This window comes from Lichenostomus cassidix, chromosome 3 (assembly GCF_008360975.1).
Source record: "Lichenostomus cassidix isolate B80296 chromosome 3, HeHo_3.0, whole genome shotgun sequence".
Taxonomy (NCBI): Eukaryota; Metazoa; Chordata; class Aves; order Passeriformes; family Meliphagidae; genus Lichenostomus; species Lichenostomus cassidix.
The window spans coordinates 97,194,536-97,207,374 of record NC_139483.1 but is presented as its reverse complement, the minus strand read 5'-3'; the positions used below and the strand labels follow the sequence as shown (position 1 = coordinate 97,207,374).

Genomic DNA, 12,839 nt, shown 5'->3' with positions numbered 1-12,839 from the left:
CCTGTCACTTTGATTTCAGAATGGCCAGACTCCACTTATGTTGGCTGCTGAGCAAGGCAATTTAGAAATTGTCCAGGAGCTTCTCAAGAAGGGAGCTAATTGCAACTTAGAAGATGCAGTAAGTATTAGTGCTTTATGTGATGGTACATAACAGTGGAGGAACAAGAAATTTCAAGGGGCAGGCAAAGAGAGGGAATTTAGGTTACTGTTGAGCTCAGGGGGGGAAAAAGCGGGTGGAAAATGATGACATATAACAGAAATTTTATTCAAAATTACTTAGCTTTTGTATTTCTCTGGGCCCTCATGAAGACTAGGGATATTCTTCAGACGTATAAAACATCTTGGTCTCGGCTGAATGTTGGTGCTATTTCTTCTGGGAAATTAGAATAGAGAAATACGGCATAAAAGATGAGGTCCAAGTGATTTTGCTCATCTCAGTGTTGTTGAGGTATGTCAGTGGGTTGAATTTTTATTCGTTTCTTTTAATTTAGTTTTGGTGTTTTTCCAGTAAATACTTAGAGAGAATTTAGGTTAAAGGATTATTTCAGGTGAAAGCCAGAATAGTGGTAGAGAAAGGTTTTAAATTTATTAGTTGTCTTCATGCCTGAGCGAAAGAGGTTGATTCCAGATGAAAGTTGCCCAGAGCAGGGGAATAGGACAGAGATGTTGTTAGAAAGTTTTGAAAGGCTGTATATTCCAGTGAAGTATGATAAACAGGAAAAGGATATCGCTTGTCTTTTACTTCTGCACTTAGTCTAAGTGTAGCAGTATGGACATCCAGGGAAGGTCTGCTATGGAATATGTCACCTAAAAAAAATCTGTAACAACGAAAACCAATCAACCAGCCAAGTCTCTATTGTTTTGAGGCATTTTGCTATAAATGCCACAATTTCTATACTTCTAGGAAGGACAGCTTCCTTATAAACTGTTGCTATATTTTATAAGTGTGTAGCATGTAAAAAATCAGTCTACACCTGGGCAAGCTTTGAGCAGTGGGGGAAAAATAAGCATAATGCAAGGGGAAATGTATCTTCCTAAAGCGATCATAAATGTGAAAAGCTGTGGTTCAGGTTACTCTGCATATCAGTCCCTTAGGTGCTGTCACCCAGTGTATGTGGAGACCCAATGCCACTGTTTTCTGTGATCTTGGTTACCATCTCGTCCCCTCTCAGCAGTTTTCAATGTTTTGACCTCATTCTCTAATCCTTTGTAGGTGCTGCTTCCTACATGTATTTATTAAGATAATCTGCTGAGAACTGAGGAGTGGGAAGGGACAGATATTGAGTAGGAGAGCACATAGCTGGAGGGGAGATTTGGAGATTTCCATGTGTATAATTGGCACACTTGAGTTTATTAGTACATTTTTTTTTTTTAAAGGACAACTGTTTTAAGGGCTTCTGTATTTCCTGTTGTGGATTAAACACTTGAAAAACAAGGTTACTTTTATTGAAATATTGAATATTACTTTATGCCATTTTTTCTTTTTTTCTAGGATAACTGGACAGCTCTTATTTCAGCAGCTAAAGAAGGACATGCAGCTATTGTAGCAGAGCTACTCAATCATAATGTCAGTTTGGAGCATCGGGATTTGGTATGTGTTGTCTTAGTGTAAAAATAAAACAAGAACAGTTTTGTGAGTTAGAGATTTTCAATTCCATAAAACTAAGGAAAGATCTTTCCTTTTTACGTTGTGCAGTTAGTGGTGCTGAAATGGAAAAGAATATATTGTTCAATATTGCTTTTTACGCCTATAAAATGATTGCTTTAGTGTTAATAATGGCAAATGGTTTACTAGGGCTTCTTTTTTCCCCCTTAATTTGCTTCAGAAAAAAAGCTAAACTGAAAAACAGTTTGATTTTTGGATGTGTTTGGGTGAGATTTTTTTGCAGGAGGAGGGTTGGTTTGTGTTTTTTCTCGTTGGGATTTTTTGGGTGGTAGTGGCTGTTTTTGGTTTGGTTTTTTTTAGGTATGCTGGTAAAATAAATGTTTTCTTTCTCAGAAGATACCTGTCTGTATTTACTTTTTCCCTGGGCAGCCATGATTGTCCATACATACAAGCAGTCCTTGTTTTCAGTCTCCTGACATTTGTTTTCATTCATCTTGCCAAATTTTTAAGTAGGACAGTGAGTGCTTCAGTCCAGCCCTAGAAAGAGTTACAAAAGCTGCTGACATGATTGTAAGGTTAGATGGCTTCTGTCTGCATTGACAGAAGATGGAATTAGGTACCTGCAAGGACTAATTTTATTCTTCTTAAGTTAAGAGTGTGGAAAACTTCCAGGGAAGAGATCAAGTGCTTCCTTTAATTGAAGTTCGATTCTTTCTGAAGGCTGAGGCATCTTCACTAACCAGGATTTTTCATTTAACATTAAGCACAGCGACCAAGTGCTTGATCTAGACCTCTTGTCAGTCAGAGGAATCTTTCACATCTCCAAAAGCGTATTATAAAGAAATAAATAAAAATTGTGCTAACAGTTATTTGAAGCATACTGTTATTTTATAAATTTGTTCACCTGACTTGTTAAATGCCTTAGACAGGGAAACTTCATTGTCTCCTAGTTTACAAACTTAAATGAACACACCAGTGTAGTGTGAAATTGATTGCTCTTATTTCTGCCTGTTAGAGAAATCAAAAATAGACTTTCCATGTTAATTGATTTGGATTCTAGCCTTTTTTAAGATAGCAGTGTGTTTCTTGGACTTTTTTTTTAATTTAGTGGTTGAATTTTTATGCATTTGAAACCTGAATTCAGTGTTCAGCAGCATTAAGGACATGATGTTTTCCCAAGTTTTGCATATAGAAACTAGGAAATTAGTACTTTCATACAGGAGCTTATTAGTTATTCTGCATAAATAGGATTACAACATTGTGTGGTCAATCCTTCCTATAGTTTGGATTTGCAGAATAGTCTTTGGAAAACCACAAAATGAAATAAAAGATTTGTAAGTGTTTTTCAGTTTTTACATTTCTTTGAATTGTGCTTGCCAGGGAGGATGGACTGCCCTGATGTGGGCATCATACAAAGGCCGAACTGAAGTAGCTAAACTGCTGCTTGAGAAAGGAGCAAATCCAAACATCACAGGAATGGTGAGTTTCAGTCTTAAACGCTGCCTCCTCCCAAGTGTTTAAAGTCCTGAATTGTACACTTATCTTACTATCTTGATTACACATTTTGCATTTTTTGCAATATGACATTAATCGCTATACTTTATAAAGGGCTTGCTTTAATAATCTGTGTGATTGCCACTGGCTTTTTATTAATCTTGAATTTTTTTTCAATTGAAGCAAATGGGTGTATAGCTCATACTAAGATTCAAATTATCAGGAGACAAAATAATAGAAAAGATAAGTAGTGTATCTAATGTTACTTGTATAACAACTGTAATTTTGCTGCATCTGTAGAAGTTAATGGAGTAACTAATGTGTGCAATTTAGAAACCATAATTTGCTTTAATTATTTCACAATGGTTTAGATTGTATGAACATACACCATTCATGTTGGAGAATTAAAAAACCCTAAAACTTTGAGATTTAATTCATTTTATAAGTGTTTTCTACAAAAGCATAGGCACTGAACAATTTGTTTACACTGTCAGTCCTCTGGTGTTTGAGGCAACAATGAACAATGAAGGAAGAACTCCAGTGACCAGAACAACCTCTGTGATGGTTGATTTTCTCTAGTTTGTATATGCAGTGTCTGCATGCATGGCACAACTTCTGCAGTCCTGATTACTTAGGGATAAGTAATATATCCTAAGTAATATATCCTAAATGCATAGCTTTCTGTTGCTTCCTTTCTATCTTACAAATGTTCCTATTAAGATGAGGATGTGAATTTACAAACCTTGTTTAAAGAGTTATAAATAAAAACTGATTCAAAACACTGGACATCTCCCTAGATATCATCTAGGCAATGTACTAGGTAACAATTATTGATAATGTAGTTGGATTTATTTCTGTGTATTCATTCTTCTATGGGTTTAACTTCTCTTGAGACTTGTTTTGTTGTTGTAAAATAGTTAAAATGCATAAGACTATAATTATTTATTTGTTTTTTGATTCTAAGCAATACAGTGTTTATCCAATTATTTGGGCAGCAGGACGGGGCCACTCAGATATAGTACACCTCTTACTGCAGCATGGAGCTAAAGTGAACTGCTCTGACAAGGTCAGTTATATGTCTATAACATTTAATTTCTGTAATGTTTGATAAATTTCTTGTAAAAGGAAAACTATTGAGTTCTTGATTAGTAAAACACTTGCTGTTACATTTCGCCCATGAGATTAGAATTAGTCTAATAAAGTAAGTTATTAAGCTTGAAAGAGGTTTTTCCATAGTATGCTCAAGGTGGTTGTGAACACATTTCTTTTTTCTGCGCTATTGGAAACCTTGCTATCCTAGGCTGTATAGAAAAATAATTTTTTCAGTTATCATCCACAAAAGAAAAGTTTGCATGGCTTTTCAAATGCTTGTGTTAATTCACAAGAGCAAGTTATGTCTGTTAAAAAATAAAGTATAGGAAAAATACTAGATTGTATGGGATACTAAATACAAAAAGCAATATGATAAAATGTTGTGAATGTTTTTTCAGTATGGAACCACTCCACTGGTTTGGGCAGCAAGGAAGGGTCATTTGGAGTGTGTGAAATACCTGCTGCAGATGGGAGCTGATGTTGATCAAGAAGGAGCTGTAAGTAACGGTTTGTTTTCCAGTTATAAGAACATCTGTGTGTCCTGTTGTTGTTTTTTATAATACAAATACCAAGAAACAAGATGAAATGTTGGTGTTGGACTGTACTGCTCTCCAGCAATTTGCAGACTGCATGTGAGAGTTACTGAAATTTCTTTGTGCCTTTTAATAAAACTGTGATGTGTCTAGGGAGTTGTATTGACAGTGGACACACTGGTATGTTAAGTGTAAATTTTAATGAACATAATTTAATTTAGGTAGGTGCTATCTGAAGGTTAATGCCATCAAAATTCGTTCAGCATCCAAGCCTGTGATATCTAATTATTCCTCAGTGCTGTTTGAAAAGTAAATCAAACACAAAGCATCTTTCGAAAATAGTAGTGGTGACTACACCTTTTCAGTAATTGAAATTTTTTCACAAGTTTCTGTATATTGTTTTTAAATAAAACAGATTACATTTAAATTGCTTATCAAAATAAAAAAATCCATTACAAGTTAAGTGGAAAATTAGGGAAACTTTTGGTATTCGTGTGATTATTTCTGAAGTTCTTCCAAAATCCTCTTTGTGAATAGCACTGGATCACCTGGGTGCTCTGATAATATGTTCCCATATGACAATAAAATTATTTTATCATATGTGTGGCATTCAGGAGATAGAATAAACTGATCTGAACTTTACTTTTCGTATTTGAAATGTTCTCTACTATTGCTCTAAGTTTATTTCTTTGTTTTTAAAAAGCATGTTTTTTGGTGCACTTTAAAACATAAAACTGAAGTAGCATTCGGATGATTAAGAGTGATGTCAGTGAGTATTCTCTTGTGTTTTAAACTGCTGAAATAAAAATAATTGCCATATCCACTGAACAATAAAATCTGTTGGTTTTATTTAAAGAATTCTATGACTGCACTTATTGTAGCAGTGAAGGGTGGCTATACTGACTCAGTAAAAGAAATACTGAAAAGGAACCCAAATGTAAACCTAACAGATAAAGATGGAAATACAGCCTTGATGATTGCGTCAAAGGAGGGGCACACTGAAATTGTGCAGGATCTTCTTGATGCTGGAACTTACGTGAACATTCCTGATAGAGTGAGTCAATTTTCATCATAATTGTCGTTTTTTATACATATATGTTTAAATACCAGTGTATGCAGATTTGTAAATATGTGATTTTTCTGGCTTTCTATTTTTCTGCCATCTAGAGGTATTTGTATGTATTGCTATTTTGCAAGTATGTCAAGTGGTGGTGAATGTTGCTATGTGAAGGTAAAGGATAAACTACAGAAATTACTCTTTTTCTTTGAGATTCCTGAATTAAGAACATAGGGCATCTGTCATATCTGTAATATAAGACTAATACTGAACTAATCTGTGGGTTTGAAGTGGGGTAGTGCTGTTAAAACTGTAAACAATGGATTCTATAAAAAAGAATGTATTTAATTCAGCATGTACCTTTATCTTTTACACTGAAACTTTTTACTAGCAAACTTACATATACGAGAGGAAGCAGCTCTGAGTTAAGAGATGTAAATGTAACACTGTGTACCTGACCTATACATGCATTACTTAGTGGAGACATGACATAAATAGTGTTCAGAGTATGAATCTGCTTGCTGGCAGCTCAGGGTTGTATTTGGTTGCTTATACAGGTGCTTTGGGCTGTCTGCAGTGCCTCTTGATAGTCAGGTTTTTCTGAAGGGTCAGTAACAAGTCAAGCACTGCAGCCTTGAGGCTACAGTTGGTTAGATACCTAAACTTAGATGCCTCTATCAAGGTCAGTGGCTTAGTTCAGAGTGGTAGTAAATTTCTAAGGCTGCATTCCCAATCCCTAAGTTGAATTGCTTGGGGTTGCAGAGAATAGAGGAGAGTTTCCTAATATTTGCCTCATAAATTTAAAAATATTTTTGGATGCTATATTTCAAGTGTCAGTGCATTTCTTAGATGGCAGTGTACTGAGCTACAATGTTGCATGTAATGACAAATTTGACCTCAAGCACATATCAAAGCAAAACTTTTTAAATATTTAAGAAAATACATTGCAGTCCCTCTTAGCGCTTCTTCTGCCACAATGTTCTACAACAGTCTGCATTTTTGTGCTTTCAGGAAGGATAAATTACAGCTTTCAGCACAGCTGACTGCATTCCAAAAATACACTTAACAATGAGTACTCTTAGTTTCAGATGCTAGAGTAGGTTTTGATAAAGAAAATTTCTTGGTTTGCAGCCAGGTATGTAATGACTGAGTGATGGGGCATTCCCTACTGCGGAGCTCTCTGAGTTCCACGCCTGTGATTTTGCTATACTTTTATTTATTTTTCCTGTTCCATCATAAAAGGAGTACTAGGCAATTTCAGGAGTATAAGGTATTTTCTGAAATTCTGCTATGTCCTTAAATGCATTAAAATTAGAAGCCTTAAGCAGAATTGTAACTTTGTTTTATGTATATACAACTCCATTTACCACACCAAAATATTTTTTCTTTAGATCTATTTGAGATGAAATCAGCCTTTTGCTTTTTTATTTTGTAACAGCACAGTCTGTGTAAACAACGTAGCAGTTAAATCTGCACCAAAAAAAGGCAAAATTCTTGAAGAGCTTTTGTCAGCTGTGAAACATCTCGAGGACACAGACAATAATCTTGTCTGATTGTAAGGATGTTATTACTATGAGTGTTTGGTCTTCCTATGAACAGAAAACAGCTGGAGTTTTTTCATTGTTATTATTAATTTATGCTGGGGTTTTTTGGGATAGTGGTTTAAGCTAGACCTATTTTTGGAGTGTTTGTTTTCCTGAACAGTTTAATCTCTTTGGGAAAAAAAATTCAGATTTTTTAATATTATATACCCATTTTTTCAGAGATAGAACTATTTTTTGTATATTTTTAATAAATGGAAATTTATTAATATAAATACGCATAGTGTATATTTTGAAGCTATAATTCATTCTGTGTTGCACTTCTTTTTGCTAAATAATATTAATTCATGTTCAATATTCTTTCACACTTTTTCTAGAGTGGAGATACAGTGTTGATTGGGGCTGTTAGAGGTGGTCACGTTGAAATTGTGAGGGCTCTGCTCCATAAATATGCTGATATAGATATCAGAGGTCAGGTAAGTACAACAGTGTAAATGTTAGAGTAGTTCTTAAGTAGGATGTGAATTTGATTACCAAGCAATTACACTGTGTTTCTGAAAACAGGTCTTTAAAATTTGCTCTGTCTACTCTGCAGGAAACTCAAAATTCCATGAATTAAAATACATCATGTTGCTGGGCAGGTTTTAACATATAAGACGTGTAATTGTAATGGCTTGTTAAGCACACTTTTTTCAGTTAATTTGTATAATGGTTGACAAGCAAAAGATGTAAACTGAACTTACTTCATCTACGCTACTGAACAGATTTAAAATAATGACATGCTTTAAAAGACACTTAACATAATGATTTTAATAATATTTTAAATATCAGTGAAATGTGATCACCCAAGAGTATATCTGTTGGCAGAGCAGTTCTGTCACTGTGCTTGGTTGCTTCCTGTCTACTTCACCAACTTTCTGTGTTGCTTTCTGTTAAACACTGTTGTCAGTGGTTGCCATGTTTTCTACCTACCCCTTCTTCCTTTTTTTGTCCTTCGATTAAGGTATTTATACTCTTCTGCTGGAAGCTCTCTTACTCAACTTGGTACTTGTTTTTATTGTTACATTCGACTTGCTTTTTTTTGCTTGAAGCTATTCAAATCACTCTGCTTTGTCAGCACACATATTCTGCCAAGTTTGAACACAAAACTAACTAGTCACTGAGAGCTGCAGAGGTTCAGTGCCTGTTCCTGATGCAGAGCCTCTCTGAGAAGCCAGCAAGTTTTAATTTCAAGAAAAAGTAGCATTTGGATCTCTTCCTGTAACCTGCCATTAGCAACCCATGTGTCTCAATTTCTTGCTGACTTGGGTCTGAAAATCTGAAGCTTTTCAACGTCTTGATATGACTGAGGCAATACAGAAACAGCAAGGGAATGCCACCTCTTTGGTGGCAGGGAAATTTGGGGCTTCTGGCAGTGTGAGGTTGCCTGAATAGCCATTTGCAGTGGTTGATCTACAGAATTCTTTTGTGGCCTTACAGGAGGCACAGCAGGAGTCAGTACCATCAGGGGAAGGTTCTGACTCTGCGCTTCAGATTTTAGTTTAGGACCAGCAGTATTAAAATTGGAGATGAGTGCTACTTCACTGCTGGGAAAAGCTTCCCTGCTGTTTGGCATTGCAGCACCTGCCTGCCAGCCAGACCTGTTCTAGGGAGATGTGTTGGCTGCCCAAATTTGCGATGTTTCAGAAAGATTGCTGAGTTTTGTCGAGCTTTCCAGCAACTGTGTTCCTTGATGATCATTCATTCATATGGTCACTAGCTGGTGGATACCTTCAGCAAATACAACATGACCACAGGGATCTTGAGAGCGAGTGTTTGGGCAGGTGAGAGGTCAGCTGTGTTTTCCTCAGTACTTCTGGGAGGGGGAAGGACACAGCTGGGAGCACCTGGCAGAGCTCTGCCTGACTGTGTAGCTGATCTACAGCTCAGGCTGATGTCCTGGAAGCCAGCTCACTTAAGGACAGAACTGATGGGAGAGGAAAAAAGTCTTATTGACCAGACTTGTTAAACTGTTGAGAAAGGCTTTAAACTCAGCTTGCTGAGTTTGCTTGGTTTTGCCCCCTGCAAGGGGCACTTCAGCATTTCTGCTTAGAAGCAGGTGTGTGTTCAGAGGCTTTTCTTATATGTCTCTACATAAATGTGCATCAAACAGAACGAGTCACAGTGCAGTCACTAGGGTACGAAAAGATTGCAGGTGTGAAGACTTTCTGGGATAACACACATCACTGGGAGAAAAAAGATGACAGAAGCAGATTTGCAGCTATGAACCATCCCCCAGGTTTACTGATAAAATCCTGGCTGATCAGCATTCTGGTACACAACATTCTTGTGTTGACTTTCTTGTCCATCTACTTTTACAGCTTTCCAGCTCACGTTGCCTCTGAAAAAGAGTTGTTTTATTCCATTAAGTAATTTCTATATTTGAGTTAGAACTGAATACTTACATGTAGTTTTGGAAACTTTTTCAGGACAGGTTGAATCTGCTTGGATTGTTAAAGCTTTTAATATATTTCACAAAGGTTTTCAAGACAGATTTATATTCCCATGCCAGATTTGCATCCTCCCCCCTAAATTCTACTGTTGTGCCAGTTAGATTTGTTGACCTTCCCCTTGGCCTTGAGCTATGCTAAAAATTGCTGTATTGTGTGATGTTTTCAATATATAGTGGTTGTACTTTAAATACAGTTTTTAAAATTAATCCCACTGAATGAAAATACTGTTAGTGTTTAATACTCTTTTTTTTTTTTTTTTTTTTAGGATAATAAAACTGCTTTATATTGGGCAGTTGAGAAAGGAAATGCTACAATGGTGAGGGATATCTTGCAATGCAACCCTGATACTGAGACATGTACCAAGGTAAAAATTAGAATTTAAACTGAATTGCTTTTTTAAACATTGTTCTTTTCTCAGCTCTTAAGTGATACAAAGATCATACCAAAATCAGGTTTTGTGAAGTGTTGGAACCTTGCACACTGTTAGAATTTTTTTTTCTCTGAAATAAGGAGTCTCAGCAATAGTAATGTCCCCTTTGTTGATGAATATGATTTGCTATTAAATCCTTGATAGCAGGGGACATGTGGATTCTTTACCTCAGCATCATTGACATGACCAAAATAAGGAGTAAAGAGCAGGTGCTACTGGAAACTGAGGAAACAGGTTTCTGGTATTACTAGGCATGAGTTCAGGCATGTGCAGCAGTAAGGGAAAAAAAAAAGAGGAAGTAGTTGGCGCAGCATTGAAGTCTTTTCAAATACATCTGAATTTTGTCTTTCCCTATTTGACACTGTTATTGACAGAAATGTGTTTTATTCATTGATTCTAATCAATCTAGAAAACTGTGTCTGGGATACTTTTTCACAAACATAGGTGCTAAAGTGTTGCTACTTGCACACTTAATTATTTAAAAATTTTGGATTTAATTTGTTACCCAATCACTATTTTTTCATGGTTTTGGGTATACAGTGATCTTTATGTTGGGCCTACTTTTCCATTTTAGGATGGAGAGACACCGCTTATAAAGGCAACCAAGATGAGAAATATTGAAATAGTAGAGCTTCTTCTGGATAAAGGAGCTAAGGTCTCTGCTGTAGACAAGGTAAAGAGTATTTGTTTACTTTAGTGTATTTAATCATTTTAGTTTTGCAGCAGGATTTTGTGGAGAGCTGTTGAGACTAATACAGAAAGAGAGCTTCTCATATGCTTAACAATTATATAGACCATAATACTTAAATACTTAGTCTCCCATATGTTTGATAAATAAATAGATCAGAATACTTAAATGTAAATTTGTCTCCACCATTAATATATTGTTGGGTTTTGTTTTGTATTAAGTTGCTCTTAGAAACTTGAAAAGAAAAAAAACCCAGGCCAAGAATAAAAATTTCACAGATAAGACAACTAATTCTTAATAACACTTGAACAAGAGCATAGAGAATAGTTGTAGTTGTCACTAATGTTAGTTTTTGATTAATAGATATTAAACGAAAGGATGCCAAGGACAAGTACAACTGGTTCTTGCTGTCTTCTTATGCATTACCTACTTTGACTGTAAACATTTTAAATACAAGAACATTTATTTGATACTTTTTAAATCTCTTACTATTCTATTTAGGGCAAATAGTAATAATGTTGATTTGATGCAATAAGAAAGCTTTTACTGGGAAGTTTGTTTGGAGAAGTCTGAGTAAACATTGAAACAATTCTAACAAGCACTGTCCCTTGTTTAGAACAAGTCTCTGAGTTGGCCAGTAGACATTTGTTTCTACATAGAGACTACAATTTTCATGAACTTTAGGCTATTAATATCAGCATTTAAGAAAGAAGGCAGTGTCTGAGGTTTCTAAGAATTCCTTTTTCACATGGCTTCTCTGAAACATTTGTAAAGCCTTTTCAAGGGGAAAATGCTTGCTGTAAGGCACTGATGCTTGTGGGAGTGCCTTAAGATTTATTTCAAGGAAATAATGCATCTGAAACAGTGCTAACTTATGGTCTGTCCATAATACTAGGATTTCATGTTAGGTATTACCCATTTTTCTCTTAATTGCAGAAAGGAGATACTCCACTTCACATCGCTATTCGTGGAAGAAGCCGTAAACTTGCTGAATTACTCTTAAGAAATCCAAAAGATGGTCGATTGCTTTATAGACCCAACAAAACAGGAGAAACCCCTTACAATATTGACTGTAGCCACCAGAAGAGTATTTTAACGCAGATATTTGGTGCCAGTAAGTATTTTTCCTACTCACTCGTATGTTGAGAATCCAGTTTGTTCAATTATGTACTGAGAGGTGGCAACAGGTTTTTTAATGTTGCAACTAATGGGAATGCTTAAAAATAATCAGTTGGCAAAAAACCTCTTCATTCTAAAAGCCTGTTAAAGGTCAGACACCTTTTATTTTGGCAATAGGCATCGGATACTATGTGACTTTCGTTGATCACTTTGTTTTTATTTGGATCTTGCTTGTGTCGGAATTACATTCTTTGACTTTCTGTGGTTTGGAATGTTGGGTCTTGTGGTAAGCTTTAATAGTTGTGATAATTATGTATCATTTATGTGGATGATTTAAAATTCTTTTGAACAGGAATGTACAAATAGTAACAGCTGTTATGGCAGGAGTATACATACAAATATGGGTGAACATGTCATGATTTTATGAATGAAAATTGTCATATTGAAGAGCTTTCTTACAGCAAAGTTGTGTAGCACAGTATTTGTGTTGCAGGGCACTTGTCTCCCACGGAGTCTGATGGTGACATGCTGGGTTATGATCTGTACAGCAGTGCTTTGGCTGATATTCTGAGTGAACCAACCATGCAGCCACCCATCTGTGTAGGCTTGTATGCACAGTGGGGAAGTGGAAAATCTTTCCTGCTCAAGAAACTGGAAGGTGAAAACTTGATTTAGACTTTAATGTATTTCTAGTCTATCACATAGGAGCATCACATGGGAGTTACTAGTTTTTTGTGAGGGTTGTTGGTCCATGTAATGTTGTATCTGGTCTCTGTTTCTATGATGA

At 35.9% G+C, this 12,839-nt stretch overlaps 1 protein-coding gene across 4 annotated transcripts in view; it reads left to right on the top strand.

The window, feature by feature from the left end:
- Positions 1-12,839, top strand: part of KIDINS220 (kinase D interacting substrate 220) — a 74,193-nt gene that overhangs the window by 11,703 nt on the left and 49,651 nt on the right. For all 4 annotated transcript variants that reach the window (XM_085056820.1, XM_085056819.1, XM_085056817.1 and 1 more), the window contains 11 exons: positions 20-118; positions 1,493-1,591; positions 2,987-3,085; positions 4,065-4,166; positions 4,591-4,689; positions 5,582-5,779; positions 7,701-7,799; positions 10,081-10,179; positions 10,820-10,918; positions 11,870-12,047; positions 12,546-12,710. In XM_085056820.1, coding sequence (XP_084912946.1) covers positions 20-118; positions 1,493-1,591; positions 2,987-3,085; positions 4,065-4,166; positions 4,591-4,689; positions 5,582-5,779; positions 7,701-7,799; positions 10,081-10,179; positions 10,820-10,918; positions 11,870-12,047; positions 12,546-12,710 — 1,336 coding nt within the window. The remainder of the gene's footprint in view (positions 1-19; positions 119-1,492; positions 1,592-2,986; positions 3,086-4,064; positions 4,167-4,590; positions 4,690-5,581; positions 5,780-7,700; positions 7,800-10,080; positions 10,180-10,819; positions 10,919-11,869; positions 12,048-12,545; positions 12,711-12,839) is intronic.